The following is a 24,338-nucleotide window of genomic DNA, read 5'->3' as shown; positions in this document are numbered from 1 at the left end:
TTAGACCTCCAGTCATAAAAATTTTCCCATTAACTTTGGTGAATTTTTACAGCTGAGTAAGGACTATGAGTTTTGGCCCTAAGCTAGGAAAAAGAGTATTGAAGTGTCATAAACACATAAATATTGGCATCAGGCTCAGAAATACAAACAGAAACAAATACAACATCCCACTATTCAACTCTTCTGGGGGCTGATATAGGCCACTTACTCCCTAGTTGTCCTTGCCCACTCCCTTTCCAGGATTAAACCACAGCTGTTGGAGACAGCTCCCCCGCTCCATTCCATGCCATTTCTTGACACTTACATATGGTTTGAAAAGAAAACATGAAAGAAAACATAACATACCCTAAAAAAAAGTCTTTTTCTGAAGATCATAACTTCATTTGCTCGGAAAATACTGCAATTTGAGCAGTCTCCTTAGAAGAAAAATAAGAGGAGGTGACTCTCTGTGTTGTCTTTCAGGAAAGTGTTTTAAATCCTGCTGATGTTTTGGACTGCATTCAGCCCTTCCCTCAATTCCCCAGCCACTGCCTGCCTTTGTCCAGGAGGTTGGTTAAGAAAAACGAATAGTAAGAAAACAAAAACCTCCAGCTAAAAATGGTACTCACAGGTCTTTCCTGGCCTATGGCCTGCTGATACTTTCACCTTATCATGTTGTCTAGTACAGCATGAAATTGGGAAAAATAGCATCCATTAATATAATGTGTATTAAACCCTGACTGGCAATAATAGAAGAAGGACAAAAAACACTGAGCTGATAAGGACATTCTATAAGATGTGTCTCATTCTCTCTGCACCTGTGAGCTTGGATCATCTTAAAAGCAGCCAGATGGGGAATATGGAACCTGTTGTCAGCCTGTTCATGTTAATGTTTGTTTTGTCAATGCAGTCAGGCCAGCTTCTTTCTCCCACTCTGCAATATTTTTTACAGAGCATTCCTATTTTTGCACATTGGTTGTCACACTATTATATATGGTGCTAATTCTGGGCCTGGAAGTAGCATAACCCGGAAAATTCTTTACTTTGCTTTGTCCAATGTGCCCTCTTCACTCAGAGCCTGATGCACACAGCCTGGTCCAATAACACCATCTCAAACTGCAGAGACACTCAGTTAATCCTTCTTCTTCTAGCTCACACAGTTTGCTTTCACTCTGCTGGACTTTATTATATTCTGTGTTAAGTGTGACACAACTCTACAATTTACTTTCAGCCTACTTTTTTTAAGAAAGGAGGTTTACTTGAAGGTTCATTTTCAGACAAAATTGGTGGAATAACACACCCAAACGTAATGATGCTTGGACACACTTTCTAAAAATCATCATCTGAGTAGACAATAGCAGCTCAAAGAAATGTTCCCACGTAAACAGAGAGAGGCCAAACTGCTGAACCATGTGGCGCAAGTCATCTCTCCCCCTCTGTAGGGGTATCACAGTGACTATGAATGGTGCCAGAGTCATTCTGGGGAGGAAAGAAACAATGCCCTGAGAAAACTGCCTTTGTGAGTTCAGCTGATCACAGAAACATTTATTCTGCTTGTGAATTTTTTTCCTCTGATGCATTTCCAAATCTCACATTTGCAGCTTCTGCATGAGATGTATTCTTGTTTTATCTATCTCTGGCTAGTATATCTCCTTCTGTCTTCCCTGTGCTTCTGCAGACTTTATGGACTCCTTTATCTGTCATTTCACCTCTAGAGTCAACAAAATCCAGGGTCTGGCAACCTGTTTTGGCATACACCAGATCAAATGGAACAGGAGCAGAAGCACTCTTTTTCAAGCTGTCAAAGGCACCAGAGGGGTTAGAAGAAGAGGTAGAGAAGTCTGATGTATGAGAGGCTAATGGAATAAAGTAAGCCACAAAATCACTGCTGTCAGATATCCTGGGACCATTACACTGTCCAACTTAATAAACACATAACAGGAAGATGTAAGATGACCCAAAAGAGAGAATGCAGGGAATTTGGCCATTGATGCTCCCCCTTTCTCCTGCCACCATCCACAATAAAACCCAAACCCAAACCAGATTGGCTCTGTAGATTCTGCTTTTACCTTATTTCTATTTCTAGAATAGAAAGCAATAAATCCAGAGTGTTCTAGGCAGCATTAGTGCACATGCATTCTCAGTGTGAGAGCAGTGGATATCGTGCTGCAGTGACACTTGTTTGGAGCAGGATGGACTTTGATCAGTACTAGAGCATGAGCTTAGTCTTTCTGAGTCCTTTTCTTGCTGGGAATTACATCAAGTCAGGAGTGAAGAGATGCCCATGGGTGTGAGCCAGGGAAGGGGCAGGTGGAACCAGACGGCCTCTGTGGGGCCAAGGGGACAGAATTGGTACCTCAGTGAGGAACAAGGCATTACCAGTTTTCCCAAAGACCTGCCTGCATAGCTAAGCAAAACAAGGCCTGTTTTTAACCTTTATATGTTATCAGTTATAATGGCACTACATTATACTGTGTTGTGTTCAAGTATACCAAGGAGGAAAAGCATTTTTCAGCCAGCATGGTTATACTAGTAGAAAACCTGTGAAAAGTATAAACTCAGTAAATTAATTTTAAGGATTGGGCTGATTAATACTTCATTAGTAGATGCTGGTAATATTGGCATTTTGCCTTGGTTTTCTACGTAGTAGTAGAAATGGGACAAGGCAGTGTCCTCTATCATGTATTAGAATCTTCCCATTTTTGATCTATGTGACTTGAAACAAGTGATTTTTTCCCCCTTGGTATTATTTTCCTTCCGTACACAAGTTATCTCTCGTGTAAGTTACATTTCCTCAGTGCCCTCAAATGGTAAAACCTTGACAATCATACATGCCGTAAGGGAATGTAGCAGCTGTTCCTTCTGACGGAAAGAGCTGTTTTTTAAAGATTTCTTCTTTCCATTTTTTATCGCTCCCCGCACACCGCAGTTACCCCGGCCACGCCCCCGCCGCCCCCTCATGGGCCCGCGCGCGCACACCGGCGGCAGCGCGCGTGCGCGGCCGAGGGCCCGCCCCCTCCCGGCCGAGTCCTCCGCCGTCCCGGCGTGCCCCGCGCGCACCACAGAGCGTGGCGCCGGCCCCGCCGCTCTCCCCGGCTCGCTCCGTGCGCGCGAGGCGGCGCGGCCGCGGCGACATGGCGGGCGTGGGGCGGGCGGAGGAGCGGGAGCAGCACCTGAACGGCGAGCTGCCCCCCGAGCCCGACGACAAGGACGGCGCGGCCGGGCTGGGCGCCGAGGATGGCGCCAAGAAGAAACGCAAGAAGAAGAAGAAGGGCAGAACGGGCCCCGCGGGTAGGGGCCGGGCCGCGCCGCGACCCTGCGCTGACGGGCTGGGCGGCGTGAGGGGCCGCGGGCCGGCACACCCGGGAGCGGCCGCGGCGGTGGGCGGGCGTGGGTGGCTGAAGGGTCCCGGAGTGCGGGTGCGGGGCGCCACCGAGGCCGCTGTCCCGGCCCGTGGCAGCGGTGCGGGCTAAGGGGGATCTCTGCGGCTCGGACGGGGCTGGCGGTACCCGGAGGATGCTGCTGCCGTTCGGCTGGAGCTGGGGTTGTCCTCGGTCCGGTGTGCGCAAGAGAAGCCACCGCTTCCCTCAAGCTCTCCTATGCCCCGGGGGGAGAAAGGTGTAAGACTGCTGCTGTAAAAGTCATCCCGCCTGATGGCGGCTCTGCACCCCTCCCAAGTTCTCGGAGAGAGCTGGAGCAAGTCTGGGCAAATAGCATAAAGGCGCGATGGTTTGGGTTTGTTTTAGCAGGCCATCAGTTAGCGATGATCGTGCTGTGCGTTTATAATTATCTACTTTACGCCCATATTATCTCACAAGAGCAGCTTGCTGCTATGGGAAGAAGAATTAGCTACCCTGGCAGAAAAAAGTAATCAGATGTGTCAATGTGCACAGTTACAGCCCCTTACACTTTGGGGCTGCTTTAAGACAGAAAATAGCATTAGGTGCTCAGGTGTCTGTAGGATGAGTACAACATAACGTTTTTATAAAGTTTTCGGGGCTATTGTTACTAACGTGGAGTTAATGTTTTACTGTAAGTTGTACTTTAACTTTACAAACAGGACAGGAAACTGATAAAGAAATGGAAGGTGCTGTTGATGATGTAGCAAGACAATTGGACAAGCAAGCACTGGAAGAGAAGGAAAAAGATGATGATGATGATGGCAAGTATAACTTATATTTTCTCTTAACATTTCCAGTTTCACCTTCTTTCAAGGCTCCCTCTTAACAGACTGTTTACAGGTGTTTGATTTTGGTTAGGCTTCTTTTTGGAGAGGTGAGATGCAGCTGTCTATACTTTCTACTTTTTGTCAATGATTTTGCTGTCACAGAGGCATACATATAAAAAATAAAAGAAATACAAGACTTATTAAAGGTTTGTGTCTTCAAAGACCTACTGAAGGGCAGTGTTTAGTTTAAGATAAGGTAAGCTATAAATCTTTCTTACTTGCATTACCATGGTCAGTAGACATTTATGTTCCAAATTATGTCTCTTATTCTTGGCTTGAACCAAAACATATAGGGAAAATTTTAAGGGAGCATTTTAATAAATAGGTTTTAGAGTCTTTACCAGTGACTTGAAACCAGCTCATCTATAATTACAATTTTTCATTAAAATTAAATGGGGGGAGATTAATACATAAGCAAGACACATGCTTTGTGTGTGTTGCTTGTGCTGTGTAGTTGATTTTCTAAGGAAGAACCTTGAAAGTGTCTGTATTGAAATTCTGACCAGGTCTGTCTTTTCTGTAGAAGTATCAGATAAAGGTGCTGTGTTTCCTTTGATTTGATGAATAGTTCTAAACAGAAACGGGTGTTTAAGAAAATCTTAAATTAGTAATTTAGTTTCATTTTTCTGAATTATATAAAGTTGGCTCAGCACTTTGAGTAGTCTGCTTAGAAATCTTAGTTCACTTGCTGGAATTTGTCCTTCCAGAGTTTTGTTTTAATGAGTTGGTTATGGAAGTTTTAAAAAATTAATTCAGAGTGATGAGATGTATTAAGTAGAAAATTTATCTTTGACCATTACCAATCTGCAGCATTAAGTTTAATGCAGGTACTTCACATAGAAATGTGTTCTTATGGTTTGTTTTGTGGTATCTTTCAGGTTATGGAGTTGAAATTAATGCAATATGTGCTTTGCCATCATTGCAACTTGGGGAAGAAGTATTGAGGAGGGTAGTGAAAACTGTAAACAATGAAAAGAAATCTTAGAAATCATTAGAATAGTTGGAGTTCTGTCTCAGGAAAAATAACAAGATAGTTGTAGATCAAATGCTGTGCTCTCTTACCTTTTTTACACTATTAGCAATTGTATTACAGTATTAGAAAGCATAAAAAAATGAAGTGAATAATTTTCCCCTTTTTTCACGTATTAGACTTGGATGTGTTTTTAGTAAAACTGATACTTTGCAGAAAATTAAAACTAATTAAAGTTTTTTTGAAGACAGCTATGTTCTTGCCTGTGCTGGTTCTCACTATTTGCCATCTTAATTGTATTGTTTATTTAAGACATGCTGCTTTAGATGAAAATCAATAAAATACCTACTCCCTTTTTTCTTTTTTTTTTTCCTCTTGATAAGCCTGTAACTGAGCAGCCTCAAAAAGGAGACTCTAAAACTTCTGAACTCTAGGAGAGATTAGGAAGTGCGCTTTGTATTTCTCTTGCCATGTTAAAATATACTGATATGTAACATTTTTACATGATACTGTGCTAAGTTATTAAATGGCTATACCAAAATGATACAAGGTTGGACTTCTGTTTTGTGAAAATCTGAAATTGCTCTTTTTGGTGACCTTTTTTTTTCTTTAGCTGAATAACCTGAAGACAAGCAGAGTATCAGTCAGATGCAGTAGTTATGTTTCTGGCAGCACGGTTAGTCTGCAGCAGTCTTCAAGGACATGAAAGCATAGACAGGGTTTGTTTGGCTTGCCGTTGGCAGTTTCACGTGCAGTGATGTATGAAAAAGCTACAATATGCAGATAACAACAGCAGCAATGTTTAAGAAATGCTGGGGTTTTTTCCCTTCAGTTTAGGCCTGGCCTTTTAAAAAAAATCCAAAAATCACTTGATGGGTGAATTGAAGTATGTCTAATTTCTTTATGAATGGTTTGGACACTGCTCAAGGTCAAGACAAATGTGACAAAGTTACCACATTTAAAATAAATTTATATGTATTGGTAAGGATTTTCGGTTGCCTATGAAATACAGATTGATGAAAAATCTGGTAGGTTGGAACTTTATTATAGATACAAAATATTTTTATTTGTAATTTTTTAGAGAAACTTAGATACTTAGTGCTAAAATGAGCTGGGGAGGGACAGGAGTGACATTACTAAAATTTGCCCCAGATGCAGAATTACAGCACTCATCATGGCATAAAATTGCAGATGGGGTTGACCATCATGAGAGGCTTGAAATCTATTGACTGGAGCAGCTGGTCAGTGTTTTGGTTTGGTCTTGTTTTTAAATACAAACTTCTGTATGAACACACTAAAAATGGAATGCTTTGATTTGATTCTAGGAGTTCTTTTAATTTTACTTCCTCTTGTATATGAAAATGTTCTACATGTAGATGACTAGTACTTGTCTACTTTGAAAAGAATTTGTGTTTAGGACCAGAAGGTTTAGGTAGCTGATAGCACCTGAGATATTGAGTATGAAGTAAGTAGGCATCTGATGTAGCCAAATGTGAAGCCTGTAGGGTTGTTGTTACCTCCCAGATGTGACTTTAAATGATGTGGCTGATTGTTGCTTCTTACCTGCTGTGCTCCCTGGAACCTCCCATTGGTGTTGGATTCATGGAATGTTTTGGGCTGGAAGGGACCTTTAAAGGTCATCTGGTCCCAGCCTCTGCAGTGAGCTGGGATGTCTTCAGCTAGATCACATTGCTCAAAGCCCCATTCAGGCTGACCCTGACTTATTTCCAGAGATTAGGCATCTTCCGCCTCTCTGGGAAACCTGTTTTAGTCTTTGACCACCCTTGTATCTCCCAAATTCAGTGGTTTTGCTGAGTGTTGTTTGTGACATTCCCTGTTATCTCAAGATTAAACTTATCCTGGCCTAGAGTGCTGTCATCTTTACTTCTTTGGGGTCTTTATCCTTCCAGATGCAGTAAGTTCTTTTAGCTGAAGCATCAAAAGATGGGGTGGAAGTAGCAGTTTCTAGCTTTTTGTTAGCTGTTGTGTCTAATACAGTTCTCTCTCATGTCCTTCAACAATTCCTGGGCATCTAATTGCCTGAAATGAGAACAGATGAGTATGAGGTAGGACGTTCTGTAAACACTTCACTTGAACTCTCTTTTTTCCTCTGTTTGATGATGCGTTTGTTGTTGACTTTCAAAACTATTTTCTTAGGTCTGTGTTTGGTGTAGGGACTGAAAATGCTGATGGTTTGGCAGCAGCTTCTAGAGGTTGTTTTTTAATCCATTAAATTCTGCTGTAATAGGAGTGTTTTCAGATTGCCTAGATGTTTTTGTGTTTTATTCAAACTCCTTTCATTCTTTTAAGATTATTTTATGTTCAGCTGAGCGCTTTCTTTCCTATAGATGGAGAGGGTGAAGGAGATGGAGCAACGGGGAAAAAGAAGAAGAAGAAGAAAAAGAAGAAAGGACGTAGGTATCAAGCACAAAAATACAGATTATGTGAATGTTTGGCATTAAGTGTGTGCAAGTGCTGTTCTTGCAGCTGAAACAAATTTAGGGGTGCAGTTAGTGTTTGTAGGCTGAATTGTCTTCTTTCTGGTATCCGTGAATGCCATTGAGGGCATTCATTGGCCTTGAGCATTGGCTAAACAAAGTCATGTGAGGGCATTGTGATACAATGTTGTCTTGGTAGAAACCCAAACTCCAGTTAATGGGATCTTTAATAACTTCTGCTGTTTACCTTTTATGGTGGAAATAAGATGGTTAATGTTTCCAGAGTCCCATGTGTAACACTTTCTTAAATGATACTCAACAGCTAAGGTCCAGACAGATCCACCTTCTATTCCAATATGTGAGCTATTTCCCAGCAACGTATTCCCAAAGGGAGAAGAATGTGAATATCCACCAACACAAGATGGGTGAGTGTTTTAAGCTTTAGAAATAAGTGCTTTCATTTTGATGTGCTGAAAAAAATATTAATGTACAGCTAAATGGCCAAAATTAGTAATGTACTTTGGGTTTTGCCCTCTTTTTCTTTAACTGGATTATCCAGGAACTCAATGAACACAGGTTTTCAGGCCAGAAATGTTTGTCTTTCCCTTTTAATTAAGGTGTAGCCCATATGAGCATAATTGCCATGAGGCAGGGGGCCCTTGAGACCCAGGGTACTGACAGACTTCCAGGAGGCAGCTTGTAAGAAAAACATTGTCTGAATTAGAAGTGAGTGAAGGTTTAAAACTGAGGGAGATAAGACACTGTTATGCAGCAGTTTTGTGACCATTGGGATGCCAACTTTGTTACTTATTTTTTGGTAGAGGCATGTCAATTTCTTAATTTCATTTAAAAGCCTACATGGTATATTTTGTACTTTGCTTCTCTCTCTTGGAATGAATATATCGTTATTGTAACCTCACCTGTTTTTGTAACTCATAGTGATGTGGGACTAATGTGCAGTTGCACTAAACAAGCAATAGCTTCCAGTGGTTCACTGGAACAGAAGTCTGCACCCTTATGTTTTTACAGGAGACTACTGTTTCTTTATGCATTGTTAGAAACTAGGGAATACCAACCTGAATGAGTTTTCCTGATTTATTTTTTTTTCTTTTCCTATGTGATGTGTTGTGGAAGGTCATATTTTACAGAGACACAGGATACATGGCATAGAATTAGCTTGAATTGTATGCAAACTTGAATGAAAAGACCAAGTATTACTGAAAACTTTGAAACTTCACAGGAAATACTGAAACAAAGGTCTCAAAAAATAGTTTGAACCAAAGGGAGGGAGTAGGTAAATATTTGTATGTCTGAAAGCATTGTCTAGTTTTCAATTACTTTTTTTTCAGAATGAAATTATTTTGAAAATTTTTTATTGGTTATTTTAATTTAATGCCTGTTTCTTAGAGAATGTAAGTAAAATAAGTAAGAGTCCAATACCCCCTAAAAATTGTGTTCAGATAATACAGTTGCATTTTTATGAGATTAAAATTTGCTTTTAAGGAAGCTTTTTCTTCTTTTTCATTACTTCAGTTTGAGCACAAGGTGTACTCCTATTTATTTATAAATAGACTGCCCTGTTTGCGTGCTCAAGATCAGCATGTTAATGAGGAGCTTGCACAGGATAGTTCTGACAGGCTGATCCAGGAGTGATTCTTTAATGTTTGAGTTAAGTATTTAACATGTGCCATGTTTGTAAGAATATGATTTAAGTAAACTGGGAACTTAGATAATAAACAACTTAATCATGTACGTAGTTTATTAACTAATAACACACTATCTTTACACCTCTAATACATATTCAGCTGTTGAAGATTAAAATATTTGCCCTGGTTTAACTACTATTTATTGAAAAGGAAAAGAATAAAAAGCCATAAAAACAAACCTCCTCTCATAGCAGGGGTGTCTTTTCTGTACTGCAGTGTTCAGCTATGGAGGAAGAGTATATACTTCTAAGGAACCTGAAGTAGTCTCCTCATGTCATGTGCTTAATCAAATATGTGCTTATTTTTGTTCCTCGTTCAAATATTTAAATCTTACTACTTTAGCATTCCCTAATACGAGCAACTACTTAAATTATTAGCTGGCATTAATGCCAGGATATTTCATATTCTGAGTAACAGCTTCATTTTATATACTGGTGGAGCATTTTTGTGCCGTCCCTTATTCATGCTGAGGTCAGTAGGGTTTTGTCTTTGATTTTTTTAAGTGTCGCACTTCTATTCTTAACTGTTGATGTCATGTGCTTTCTAAAGTTACCTCTCATCAACCTACAACTGTATATTTTGTGTGAGAAGTTCAACTAGAAATGGATGTCATTCAAATTTCAGGGAAAAAAAAAAAAGCAGATAATCAGTACTTCCACAGACAACAGACTAACAGGTTTAACGTTTTTATATCTCCAGTATTTTTTTTTTTTTTTGGAAGCTTGTTTTTTTTTGAAGACGTGGGAATTTGAAATTACACAGCTGGGACAGCAGAAAATAAGCAGTATTTCATGATACATCAATTTTGTTAAAGTAGAATTAAGGAATTCTTGACCCTGCCTACTTGTTTCTGCCTATGTGCTGTTACAGAGTCAGACTGGTTCGCTTTGGAAGATATGTTGAAGATCAGCTAGTTCCAAGCTCCCTGCCATGGGCAGAGACACCTTCACAACTTCTCCAGGCAACCTCTTCCAGTGCCTCAATGCCCTCACAGCAAAGGATTTCTCCCTAGCTTCTAATCTAAACCTACCATCTTTCAGTTCATTGCCATTACCCCTTGTCTTGCCACTCTGTGACTTTGGAAAAACCCTTTCAGTTTCTGGAAGGTGCTATAAGGTCTCTCCAGAGCCTTCTCTTCTCCAGGCTGAACGGCCCCAACTCTTCTCAGCCTTTATTCATGGGGGTGGTGCTACACCCATGATCATGTTCATGGCCCTCCTCTGCACTCACTGAAAGAGCTCCATATCTTTCTTTTGTTGGGGGCCCCAGGGCTGAATGAAGTATTCCGGATGGGGTCTCACAAGAACGGAGTAGAGGGGCAGAGTCACTTTCCTTGACCTGCTGGTCGCACTGCTTTTGACGCAGCCCCGTGTATGATTTGGCTTTCTTGGCTGTGAGTGGACATTGCTGGGTCATGTGGAACTTCTTGTCCACCAATACCCCCAAATCCTTCTCCTCAGGGCTGCTCTCAATCCGTTCTTCACCCAGCCTGTATTTGTGGTGGGGTTGTCCTGACCCAGGATGCAGAACCTTGCACTTGGCCTTGTTGAACTTCATGAGGTTCACGTAGGCCCACCTCTCAAGCCTGGAATGGTCCCTCTGGATGGCTGGATTATCTGGGTGAAGATAATCTGGGGAAATTTTCTAGAATTCTTTGATCACTAGAATCTAGTTTACAATGTGATCCTGCAGTGAAAACTGCAGGCTGTGAACTGGAGTGAAAAGCCAGACCACGTGGCTTGGAGCAAGAGTTGAATTTCTTCAGCTGACATATAGTAGGCAGCACATTAAGAAACTGTCAAAAGCTTGCTAGTTAGCTTATGTACCTGGTGGAGGACTTGATGTTTGGTGTGAAGCCTTCATCTGACCAACTGATTTTTCATGTGTCCTGAAGTGCTTAGGCCCTAGCAGGAATTCTTGTTGCCTCCCTTCCTGAGCTCCCAGGTGGCAGTACAGCTTTGTCAGCAAAATGCTTTGATACAGTGTTCTTACATGTAGAGGCTGTTCTGTCCCCCAGTCGACTTGAGTGAGGTGACTATATGCTGAAATACAGTAAGACAGAGTGAGGATGGCTTCCTGCCAGTTTGCTGGAGTTTGCACTCAAGTCTGTGACAGATGGCAGAGCAGCTGCCCAGACTCTGTCAGCAGTTCTTGCTAGCAAGGGGTGTTCGCTGCTGGAATCCAGAACAGTCTGAAAGGATCCTTGAGTCTCTGTCCCCAGTGTTTTTCTGCAGTGCACCTTTTCCATCTTCAATGACTACTGTGATGGCAGAAGTCCAGTTTTCTAGTGGCAGTGCGGGGGACCAGGTTTTGCAGCCCATTGCTGTCTTTTTTTTTCCCAGATTGAGGCAAACTGTAAGAGTAGTATGTGTGATACTTGATATTGGATTAAGAAAACTGCTCAGAAAGGTAAATGTAAATTGCACTTTTATCTGAAAAGGAGCAGAAAGTTCAATGAAAACAAGTGAAAGGGTCTCAAAATATTTTGCATCCTCTGATCATCCTGACAAAGATGCATGGAATATTTGCCTGTCATCCTCCTTTAAATTTTCAACTTTTTTGAAGTACTCAGTATAAATAGATATATATACTTATGAATTTACATACAAGTATTTATTCTTAGTACAAAGTGCAGCAAAACTGCAGGGCATAGTCTCTTGGTTCACTTGTACCTGTTTTTTGGATGTCAAGAAAACTCAGAGTGGAGCTAGGTTACAAGTCTATGAAACAGGTGAAAAGCTACACCTTTGGATTTCAAAAACTAATCTTTTACACTCTGGGTACTCAGTTGTTTGCTTAGAATCAATTAATTTGCATTAATTTCTAAATTTGAAAACCGGTGTACTTTAGCATCTTTAGTCCATCTTTTCCACCGCACATTTTTTTAAGATCACCTGCCAGCACGTGTAGCTGTGTATTGTTATTAGTAGTTTTTGTGTTGCATAGCATGTATGGAGTTCTTTGAGTCATCACTAGGCTTTTTTGCACTATTATGTGGTTGCAGCTTCACCATTTGAAGGGTTGTCTCTACTTTGTAGTCAGAGTAGTCTTCTAGCCAAGTTCTGACAGTTGTTGGAGGACTTAAATTACATTTTTGTTTGTTTGCTTTCATGGAACCTTAGTTGCTATGTATTTTTGCATAATGCAAAATATATTCAAAGCTAATCTTACACTTAGCCCTTTATTAAAAGATATTTGTATATTTATTCTGTGAACCTACCAAAGAGACAGAATGAGTGGTGCTCTCCCATAAGAAATGTTAATTCACCATCCAGCCCATTTAGAAAGTAACATTCTGGCATGTGTCATAGTTACCATGCACTGTGTTAGGTGTTATTACCTAAGCATTCTGAGTGTGAATGAAAATAATACTGGAACTGCAAGCTCTTAAATTTTGAAGATGCTTATTGTCTGTGTCAGCAGCGGTTTCTGGGCCAAGCAGCCACACTGCAGTGCTGAGGTTCATCTCTATACAGGAGCAACGCTGTTTGAATGAATAAGATTGGGAAAAAAACACCCCACTTTTGCATGAGTAGAACCTGTTGCAGTATTTTGCCCTGCTAAACTTAAGGTGGAATTGCAAGCATTAATATGAATTTTATGCCTGTCCTATCTCTTTGAAAACTTGCTAATCCTTCGAGCACTGTGCTTGTCTGGGCCTTTGGTAGGATGTTACTGCCTTTCACAGCTGCTAGTGTGTAGTACTGATAGATTTCTTTTTTTTAAATAGCCTTCTTTTATTCTGAAAATTGTATAAATCAGAATATTTTCTTTTACACAGGAAAATGTAGACCTGACTGGTTAATAAACACTGTGCAGGCTTTAGACAGAAGTTGTAATGACTGCTGTGATTATAGTAACTTGTTTGAAATATTTCCTTTATTTTCAAGGCGAACTGCTGCTTGGAGAACAACTAATGAAGAAAAGAAAGCACTAGACCAAGCCAGTGAGGAAATCTGGAATGATTTTCGGGAGGCTGCAGAGGCACATAGACAAGTGAGGAAATACGTTATGAGCTGGATAAAACCTGGAATGACAATGATAGAAATCTGGTGAGGACACACATCTACTGGAAGACTACTATAGATTTTTCTTCATTTTCCAGAAGGGGAGAGATTTAGTCTTAGTTTTATGTGCTGAATTCACTGTGTAATGAGTGTTGGAGAGATTTGTGTTTGAAGTACATAACCAGTGTTGCCAATTATTTCCTTTAAGTTTCCTCTTGTATTTTTAGCTTATGCAGCTTTACAGGGCCTGGGATTATACGGAATTTTAAACTAAGCTTTCCGTGATGTTCACTTACTTTGATTATATGCTTCATTTAGATTTCAGTGCCTTTGCTACTCTGCAGCGCTGCTTGGAGAAGCAGCAATAACAGTAGCACTGCTGCTGCTTGCCAGAATTATCATGAAATGCCATGTGGACAGTGCAGGTGCAGTCTGTGCCTGGGACTGAGCAAAGAGGCATAAAACCAGCATGGCTGTGTATTCAGTCCAGGGCAGGAAGGTTTGTACTATGTTTAGTCTTCATTGACTGACTGATGTTTCTGGTGGAAACACAGTGGGGTTTTTTATTATTCTCAGTAAGAAGTAACTGAGAAAATGGATTCAGGTGAACATGAATTTGATTAAGTTTAAAGAAATAATTAGCCTAGACTGATTTTTGTGACTCTTCCAACTATTACTTTTTCTGTCCTTCAGTTTATCTAGATTGAATGTCTACTGTCCAAGTACTGCACCTATCCAGAACAGTTTAGCTTCCAAAATCAGGTGCATTCAGCCTGGTGTGACTGAGGACTGTGCTGACAAGAGTAGGATAGTAAGAAAGCTAATGAGAGCTGATCCCCAAGGTAACTGTGCAAGGATAACAGAAAGACATAATATACCACGAGGAAATGTAGAAGAAAAGCAGCTCACTAGTCTGGCTGAAACAAATCTGTCAAATTACAGTTTGACTGCTCTAAGCAGTCATTTTCTCAAAATATGACTATTCTTCCTAAAGTACCTCATGCAGTGGGGCCTTGCTGATTAAAACATGCTCTCTTTTTTCATATTTCTCTTGCTTTCTTAAAATCAGTGTTTGGTGCACTGCAGTGAGCAGCAGTTTACCTCATTCACTGACACTGAAGGGGAATGTACTGATGGACATGTATTTGTGGATTTGCAGTAGCTAGCATTTTGAGATTAGACAAAACCAAAAAACAAATGCTAGTCTCACAAGGTTTTATTTTATCACAGTTATCACTCAATTTTTTTTAAAATATCCTTTAATAATGAAAAGTTGAGGTTTTTTTAATAAAGGAGAGGCTTTACTTCCTTTTTCCCACCTCCTTTTAAATCACAGTAATTGTAAAGAATGCATTTAATTTGCCTGAACTTTGGTTGTCTAACCTCTGCTGCTCAGGAAGAATGGGTTAAATGTAGCTTGTAAGGATAAATATTTTAAACTTAGATTATAAACAATAGAGAAGGATTCATCTTTTCCCAAGAAAGGGTAGAGAAAACAACACAAAGAACTGAAAATTGTTGTGTTCTGCTTATGTTTTCCAGCCTAGGGTTGTCTATCTACTTGGCATACAAATAGTTTGATTTGACATAAAAGCATTTACTTTAATATTTCTTTAATATATTAAAGCATTTACTTTAATATTTACTTTAATATTTGTTCTTGCATTGATTTATTTGAAATTATCATAAGAAATACTAATCACAGCTGTCTTGTTCTTTTTTTTTTTCTTCTCCCTCTCCTCTGCATTTTAGTGAAAAACTAGAAGACTGCTCACGTAAGCTGATAAAGGAAAATGGTTTAAATGCAGGTCTTGCATTTCCTACGGGATGTTCTCTGAATAATTGTGCTGCCCACTACACTCCCAATGCTGGAGATCCAACAGTCCTGCAATACAATGATATTTGCAAAATAGATTTTGGAACACATATTAGTGGTTAGTTTTCATTTATTAATTAAAACTTTGAGAATGTTATTCAATGCAAATGCTATGAAGCTAACCAACCTCTGCTGATTTCAGGTCGTATTATTGACTGTGCTTTTACAGTCACATTCAATCCAAAATATGACAGACTATTACAAGCTGTAAAGGATGCAACAAATACTGGAATAAAGGTATGACCATTATGTAAGTAATTCACAAAGTCTTTTTCAGTAAATGTTGTGATTATTGTCCATTTAAATTTGCACTTTATTTTTCAGTGTGCTGGAATAGATGTGCGTCTCTGTGATGTGGGAGAGGCCATACAAGAAGTTATGGAGTCTTATGAAGTTGAAATTGATGGCAAAACATATCAAGGCAAGTTATTTTCTTTATATAGGGGTAGTTGTTTTAGAAGTGTGTATCTGTATATAGATTTGTACAAATATTGATTTTGATGTAGGATATTGAAAAGACTTTCCTGCTAGAAGTATGGTATGAGTCTTGCATAGATACATGTTCATGGCTGGCTTGCCTTTCCTTTGGAGAAATGGTCTTGGCTTATCCTTCTAAGTATTGTATCTTTAACAGATAAGATGAATGCTAAACAACACTTTTGAACTGTGCAGATAATTTGTTACTTGCTATTTGGCTTTATTAAGAAGCTTTTATTACTCTTGGAGTTGCTGCTCTTAAATAATGAAGCCTTGCTAAAGCATACAACTAACTTGTGTCTTGGCTGGTGTTTGTACAAGATGTGTGGATAATTCTGTGTTTGGTTCCTCCGCAATATGACGACACACTACTGTACTTTTTATATGGTATAAGAAACCAAATTGCCCTAAAGGGTTTAACATTTGCTAGGAAATTGCCTGTAATATTAATGTTTTCTTCCAAAGTGAAGCCAATTCGTAATTTGAATGGACACTCCATTGGGCCATATAGGATACATGCAGGAAAAACAGTCCCCATTGTGAAAGGAGGAGAAGCCACAAGAATGGAGGTAAGTCAAGTTCTTTATTCTTTCTGTTAAATTTCCCCAGTATCATTGCACGAACAGTATTTCCTGTGCACTTTCAATTTGTAGTTTTTGTCATCCTGGTGAATAATTGTAGTGGAGTAATGGCTGTACTGTGTAATGATCCTGTACAGGAGTAGTTTTGTCTCAGTGGCTTCTTCATTTTAGCCCTGGAGTGTTCAGCTATCTCACACTTTCTGAAAATTGAAGCCTCAGAACTCTGCTATTTAAAAAACAACCAAAAAACAAAAAAACGTCACCAAAAGAGAAATCCACCGCTGCTGAAATCTGAATGCCATAGTAATACGTACTGAAATTCCTGCATATTTATTTCTCAGTGTGTATATGATATTAAATGGTGTGTTTGAATGTTGCATTTAGGAGCATGGAAAAGGACAGGAATATTTAGGGGTGAACTGGAATTCAGGAAATCAGAGTTTTCCTGGATGACTCGCAGGTCATTCATACTCCTGTTTGTTTCTTCTGTAATGAAATCTTCTCTCACTCAAGTAATTCTTGTAGTGTAGTTTTGGATGACTTTTTGTGAGTACTGTTAGATATAGTATTTTTCTTGAAAAGCTTCCAATGCAGTCTTTCTCTGAAGATACAAAATAACTAAAATGTATTTGTAGTTAATGTGAGAGGCTAGTTGAAAGATGTTGTTTGGATAGTGTTCTGGAGCAGGGGAAGGGCAATGGCTGTAGATGATGTGACAAAGTACCAGTTGGCAAGGCAGTATTCAAACATGGAACCTGAGATTTAGCCATCATTTTCACTGAAGCTCTTGTTCTAATGAGATAAGATTTAAAAGTTGGGTGATGAGACAAGAAGCTTTTAATTTCATTATAAGCCTCATCACTAATGATCACCAGTAAGTCTATCAGGATAGATAAAACTTGTAAGACCTGATTAGGCACAGGTGTGGTCTGGACAGGATTGTTTTTTGAGGTAGGCTCACTCTCATCACCCAAGACTTGTATCATAGTTATTGACCTATGATGTGCACAAAAAGACAAAGTTTTAATTATCATCTTATCTATAAGGCTGCAAAGGGATTAAGAGTATTGGAAAAGGAAGGTAAAAAAGCTTGTGTGTTCTTCTTAGTTTGACTTAGTTAATGGTTTGGTTTTGGGGAGAAGACATTTTTTAATTTCTTCAACTTCTGTAGGTTACTTAGGACACAATCCTACATCATTAAACACAGTGAGTTTGGCAATGAAGAATGTGGAGCATAGCCAAGGTCTTAATGTACTGCGCTATTTATAGTATCAAACTGCAACCCAGTGAGTTTTTTGTGACTAACAGAGCCTCTCATGATCCTTATTCAGAAAAAGTGGGTGTTAAGTGAATCTTGTGGCAGCGTTGCGTGGGGGTTTTTGAGGGTTTGTGTTTTTTTTAATGAGTCAGTTGAATATTCAGGGATATCTTCAAGAGTTTTTCTTGAATTTGAAGCCCATGTTACTGCTTTTCATATGGCTTCTTATTTTGGGCTTGTGACTTTAAAAGTAGCTTAATAAAATAAACAGTGCAACTCAGTGTCCCTGTCACAGTCCTACTGTTAAGGATGTGTGAATGCTCTTGGCAGAAATAAATTTGTATAATGGCACTTCAGTATGTTCTTGGCTAGAATTTTGATAATGCCCTTGCAGATATACATCACCTTCATTTCTTGAAGAAATTCATCTTGTGGAATGGAAATGAGCAGGTTAAGGGTATATACTAGCACCTGTTCTCAGAAAATTCTTGCAGAAATTGGGCAGAAAGTTCATCAGTGTAGTGTCTGTAATCAACACCAGTTTGCTACTTCTAAACTACACATTTCCTAGGACTTATATCTAAATAGCACAGGAGAAGTGCTTCCAGTTAGCAAATGTAGTTTCTCAGCTGTGTTAGATATAGGCCTTGACAATGTTTCAACTGCAAGGACTTTGAAAAATTGTGTCTAGAAACATGCTGATGCTTCTGGCTTGAAATAAAATGGTACTAATGTAAATAGTTGATGATTTGGAGATAACTGCAACCCTAATGTGTGAAATCTCCTTGCTGAATTTTTTTCTACGTTGATTTGGTGATTGAATCGGTTCACATTTAATTACTTGTATTCAGAAGTTGTCATACTGAGATGTTGTATCAGAATGACACAATGTTACATATTCATATTGCAACATGTTCCTTTTTTCTCTCCTTAGGAAGGTGAAGTGTATGCTATAGAAACCTTTGGTAGCACAGGAAAAGGTGTTGTTCATGATGATATGGAGTGTTCTCATTATATGAAGAACTTTGATGTCGGGCATGTGCCAATAAGGTTGGATTTTGTTGGTGTATTTTGATAGAGCTACCACTCCCTTGGGATTCAAATTTGATATAATGCATGTTCTTCACTAACAGCACTGTCAGAGGACTCAAAGGACAGTGTTAGCAACTTTACAAAATACACTCTGTTAATGTGGAACAATATGGAATTATTTCCAAGAAACAGAAAATATGTTTTGAGAATTTCGTATTGTTTTTTTAACAATCTTCCTACCATTATTTTTTCATGATTTCATGATGATGAGTAATATATAGATTATATTTGTGTATTTATCTGTGTGTTAAATGTACAGTGGGTTTTTTTAGTCAATAGCTATTCTGTGGTTGTGTGCCACAATTTTTGTCTTACTGCTGTTCCCAGAATCTATTACGCTATTTGAACTGTTTTACTTTATGATATTTTGAGAGTTTTGAGTTTCTGTTTTAGTGCCTTGCTGTAAAATGAAGAAATTACTCATTGTTAGGTTCACTGGCTTTGCATTTTGGCATTTCTAAGGAGTGCAGCCTATTTTCTGAAACAAAGATACTCTGGTGGTAAACAGCAGGCATACGTGCTTTTCCATAGCACATACTAGGAATGTGAGAGATGACGGGAAGAATTAGACTAAAGATTGCAGAGGAACTGCTTCACTGCAAATAAGCTTAGTCCTTCGTAGATCTATAAATATATATTTTTAATGCCTGTATATTGTAAAAAGTATGAATAAAAAGCTTACTGAGTATTTGGCTACAGAAGTGAAAACTCAGCATTTTAAACCACCAAACTTCTGCCAAAATTAGTTCAGATTACTGATCACACTGGATCAGGAAGAGTTCTGTTTTTCTTTATGAAATTAAATGTCCTTTTATTTTTAAAGAGAAAGATTCCTGTCTCTATGTTTAATGTAGGTTTGCAGATAGGTTCACAATCTGTTTTGAAGGTTACCTATTTGCAGGAGGAGAGTCCATTTTATTTTCTAAAGAGAACATATGATTGATGTAGAAAGACATCTCCAAGTCTAGGCAATCTGAAAAGACCTTGCATTCTAACCTTATTCTTAATTGGTGTGCTTTACTTCTGTAGTGAATGCATGCTGGTGATACCTATTTCTTCTCCAACGCATTCTTGTTTGGTTTTTTTTCATTTCAAGGCTTCCAAGAGCGAAACACTTGCTAAATGTTATCAATGAAAACTTTGGTACTCTTGCCTTCTGCCGCCGGTGGCTGGATCGCCTGGGGGAGAGCAAATACCTGATGGCGCTGAAGAACCTGTGCGACCTGGGCATCGTGGATCCGTACCCGCCCCTGTGCGACATCAAGGGCTCGTACACGGCGCAGTTTGAGCACACCATCCTGCTGCGCCCCACCTGCAAGGAGGTCGTCAGCAGGGGCGACGACTACTAACTCAGAGCCACCTCAGCACCTTTATACTCTAGGCTTTCTTGGAACATACTATACCAGAATTAATTTGCAACACATTGTCTGTTTTAACAGTGGACTGATGTTAATACTTTCCATATTTGGAAAGGAAAGAATTTAAGCTAAGGCAAGTCTTCTAATTGTAACTAACCATGGAAAAAAAAAATGCTTTCAGGCCTTTAGAAATACTTCAAAAATTTTTTCTGTTCAGGGAAATATGTGCTATGAAGCTCAATTTTCAGTTTGGAATGAGTTATACATTTTGTTCTGAACATTTATGATAAAAGATGCTTTTCAAATATTTATATGACCATATTCCTACTTGAATGCTTTGAATGACTACACCTGATTTCTGCACCCCAGTCCTCTATGATATTGCCTTTTAAACTTCCTGGAATCCATTTTGTAAAAAATAAAGATAAATTTTCAGATCTGAAAATATATATACTTTTTAGAAGTCTGGTTATGATTCTGGTCAGGAGTCCACTGGGAAACTGCTCTATTAAATATTTTACAAACTTGATTTGCCATTTCTTGTCTTGAAACTGGACCTTGTCTTATCCTTCATATGAAACTTGGCCTTTCATGCTTGTTTAAATAGTCTTGTCAGTGCTGCAATACAGGGCAAGAAGTCATCAACACTTTACAGGACAAAATGTAACAACTACAGTAAAGGTGTGTGGTAAAGATTTTGAGTGTGCCAGTCTTTAGACTTCAGCTGTATTAGAACATGTCAAATGCAGCTGATGGTCTCTGCTGCTGGTGCCATCAACATGCAGCTTTGAGCTGAAGTCAACTCAATTTCAGTGTATGTGCCTATGTAATCTTTGCCATTGGCTTGCCCTCTTGCATAGAGTCAAATTTCATGTGATTTCCCATCTTTCTAACGTTCACATTTGATTGCACAATTGGTGGGGATATTTATTTTTGAGTATGCAGGCATACTTTGAGTATGCTGCAACTTCATGCAGGCAGAATAACCTGGAGTATTTGACGTTTTCATGACGTAAAAAGTCATTATCTGTCTTCCTGCTGCAGTGAAATCTGACTGTTGAATCTCATTTGTAAAGGTAAACTAAATCCCATGGCTCTGCAGGCCTATATGCAATGTCTTCCAATTCTGTACCTTTGCCTCATTATTTGCATATTAAAATTTTCAGTAGGTACTGGTGATAAAAATGACAGCTCTGGTAATAGGTCAGTAACAGTGCCTTAAACATAAGTGCTTAGGAAACAGACACTTCACCTGCTCCTTTATAGTCACAGTCTGTCTCCATAGAAGAGTTCATATTAACTTAGAAGTATCAGTTCTTTTCTCCTCTGTTTTTGGATTTGGAAAAGCTGGATTTTTGTCCTTTCAAACCTGATTATGTGAGCTGCAATTTAGAAGGGCGCAATGTCATGTACTGCCTATAAGACACTGATGGGGTTTTTTCCCCAATTACAATTATTGTTTAAACTCAGTGCTGTTTAAATGTGCAGAAATGGATGAAATGGGATACAGAAATGTGTATTTCTGCTGTTGCTGTTTGGGAATCTTGGCATCCCAGCAATGAATTTTAATTTCTGCAACCGTGTGAACTTCCCAGGAAACACTGGCTAGTGTAAGTGCTTGTGCATTGCAAAGTGAAAGCTGGCACTTGAAAGAATATCTGGTGAGTGGGGTTGCTGGGTATATTGCTGCTGCTATTTTCATTTATGCTAACAAGACCATACTCTTCTGCACTTCTTGACGTGATAGGAGCAGGTTCTTGTAGCCTGGCTGGCTTCCAGCTCACCTATTTTTGTACTAAGTCTGCTAGAAACAAGCAAGACAAATCTGTTTCAGTTCTTGCCTGCTTATCAGCAATTTCCAGACTTTTCTCTCTGGAAGGTGCCTGTTTAGTAGTAGCTCAGTGAGGCTTGGTATTGTTTCTACAGTTTAAGGCTTTCTTAACTTCACTCATGGTTACTTTAGATCCATTTGGTTTTACAGATGTGTTTTCTTCCCTTTGTTCTTTTTTGGGTTTTTTAAACCCGAATATAATAGACCCAGACTAGTAGAGCTAGTTTGGACTATGGCCTCAATTTTTAAATTGCTGGCTGTTTGTTAGTTCACATGTGTAGGCTGATAATCATGTGTAACAAACTGCAGTGGAAATTACTCAGAAAAATACTTGCAGAGTGTGCTGATTATTGCCAATAAATTTAACTGGGTGTATCTGAATACAAATGTCCTGTGCTGCTGGCCCTCCTGCATCCTCCAGCCCAGCAGTATAAAAGGCAAGCCCTATTTCTTCTACCTCCTTAAAATAAATTAATTTCCTATTGCTTTCATGCTCTTCAGGCAGCTTTTTCCTGTTGCTCTAAGTGTTAACAGTAAGTCAAGCAAACTTACCTGCTGTGCTGTCTGCTAAGTGAGCCATGCTCTCTTGTCACTTGACAGGACCAAAAGACTTTTGAGCCAGATGTTGAAGTCTGTTTTCAAATACCCAGAAGATGGGGTCATCTTTTCTTTTACATGCAGCACCAGAAATGGTGATTCTTTTCATAGAAATTATTAGAAGCCAGAGTTCAGAAGCTACTTGGTAGGGTTTTTCTTACACACACACCCTGTGGGACACATCATTATAGCAGGTATGGCTTGACCCTGTGTGACACATCCTTTTGATGAAGGCATGGCCTAAGATGTTCCTAATTTTAGACTCAACTACCATGCTTCTCCTCTTAGATGTGGGTAAGACCAGGCTGGTGGGTACAACAAATGCATCTGGGTGAGTATAAACATTTCAAAGAGAAGGATGAAATAGGGCATGTGGGGTAGCAAGAAAGCTGCTGCTCCGTCTATTTGGTTTTTGGTTGTGTCATGTTCGCTTCAGTGTATCAGAACACTATTTGTATTTCAGAACAGTACAATAATACAGTAAGATGGTATGGAAACTTAATGATGGGATGTGTAAACATAACTGGAATTTGTTAATTTGACTTTTACAGCTACCATTCGTGGAGATGGAAGAATTTTGCCAAATCCTGTTTTGTTTTGTTTTTTAAAAAAGAGGCTTTTCATTGTTATTCATTTCCCAGGATTATGCACTATTGGTACTCAGCCTTCTGTGGAACATCAGTCAGCTGTCCAGAATGGGAGGTGGGCAGTATACTTTCCTCAGTCCAAACACTTTCACAAAGGTGTGTTTAGAGATAAAGACTGCGTAGCCTGAGAAAAGCATGGCATGCTTTGAAGCAGGTTATAATTTTTTAAGACTTATGCGTAATTATTTTTTTCTGCAAGGATTTAAGAGGCTTTTCCGTTTTCATAATTTTGAATGTTTCAGTATTTAAGTAAAAAAAACCCAGACAACTCTGCTGTGACTCTTCTATCATTTTTGACTTGTGTTTTTGCCATGACAGGAACCCAACTCTTATAATTCAAAGTCATACTCATTTTAGCTTTGCTTTGCATTTCTACCAATGCTTTCATCTCGCTTCTTTTACATAGGTACGGGGCTCTAGATAAAAAACACAAGCTGTGTAGGCTAGTCAGCAGTTCAGATGAACAGTAAATCTTTTACCTAGTTGTTTTGGAAGTGCCTGTGTCCCCAGTTTTTGAAACTATTTTTTTTTTTCTTTCAGTAAGGCTAAATCTCTGAATCCTGTAAATGGGAGAGAGCTCTACAGAAGCCTTCCCTACTACTAGAGAAAATGCATGCACTGTCAAGATGCAAAATTAAATTACCACCTGGGACTGGAAACTGTTACTATTTTTCAGTTCAATGTGAGGCTACTTTGGCCTACCAGCTGTGTCCCTGTGATCTCTCATCAAGTTTGCAGATGACACAAAGCAGGAGTGGCTGGTAAACCAGCTGGGGGCACTGCCACACAAGGGGAGCAGGACAGGCTTAGGAAATGAGACAAGAGGAACCTCATGCAGTTCTTCAAGTGGAATCACCACTCCTGCTCCTGGGCAGGAATCACAGGCTGGGTGGGAAGCAGCTGCCCAGAGAAGGACCGGGGGTAGAAGCTGTCCATGAGCCAGTAATGTGCCCTTATGGCAAAGGAAGCCAACAGCTTTAATCTGGTTAAAGGGCGCAGAGCTACTTACTACCTGAACTAGCAGAAGCTGTGGAGAAGTGCACCTGAATTAGCTCATCCTTGTGGTGGACTGCACTAATCATCTCTGCTCTCCCCCCTGCCTTGAGTCAGAGGACTAGAACTCTTTCTCCTCCCCTTCTCTTGTTCTACCCAAGAGCAGCAATGGGAAGAAAATTGGATTTGCTTTTGTAAAGCTAATGATGTCTTTCAGAGAAAGCCTTGAGACTCGCAATCTTTGCTGCAATGCAGGAGAATAGTTGGAAGCACAGCCTAAGCAATTTTCCTAGTCAAGAT

At 39.4% G+C, this 24,338-nt stretch overlaps 1 protein-coding gene across 1 annotated transcript; it reads left to right on the top strand.

The window, feature by feature from the left end:
• The first annotated feature begins 2,998 nt into the window (after positions 1 to 2,998).
• Positions 2,999 to 20,499, top strand: LOC131591927 (methionine aminopeptidase 2). The gene is made up of 11 exons (XM_058863056.1): positions 2,999 to 3,270; positions 4,040 to 4,141; positions 7,526 to 7,591; positions 7,938 to 8,040; positions 13,212 to 13,373; positions 15,081 to 15,262; positions 15,347 to 15,441; positions 15,529 to 15,625; positions 16,147 to 16,250; positions 18,455 to 18,570; positions 19,709 to 20,499. Exons 1-11 carry the CDS (start codon positions 3,114 to 3,116, stop codon positions 19,959 to 19,961), a joined length of 1,437 nt encoding a protein of 478 aa, XP_058719039.1. The 5' UTR covers positions 2,999 to 3,113; the 3' UTR covers positions 19,962 to 20,499.
• Positions 20,500 to 24,338: the final 3,839 nt, after the last annotated feature.

This window comes from Poecile atricapillus, chromosome W (assembly GCF_030490865.1).
Source record: "Poecile atricapillus isolate bPoeAtr1 chromosome W, bPoeAtr1.hap1, whole genome shotgun sequence".
In the NCBI taxonomy this organism is placed as follows: Eukaryota; Metazoa; Chordata; class Aves; order Passeriformes; family Paridae; genus Poecile; species Poecile atricapillus.
The sequence above is the reverse complement of the archived record's forward strand: the minus strand, read 5'-3'. Positions and strand labels throughout refer to the sequence as shown.

Excerpts from the sequence above, each read along its gene's own strand:
- LOC131591927 (XM_058863056.1), top strand. The coding sequence starts at position 3,114 with ATGGCGGGCGTGGGGCGGGCGGAGGAGCGGGAGCAGCACCTGAACGGC. Across the intron at positions 4,142-7,525 it reads AAAAGATGATGATGATGATG|ATGGAGAGGGTGAAGGAGAT; the intron begins GCAAGTATAACT and ends TCTTTCCTATAG. Across the intron at positions 16,251-18,454 it reads GAGAAGCCACAAGAATGGAG|GAAGGTGAAGTGTATGCTAT; the intron begins GTAAGTCAAGTT and ends TTCTCTCCTTAG.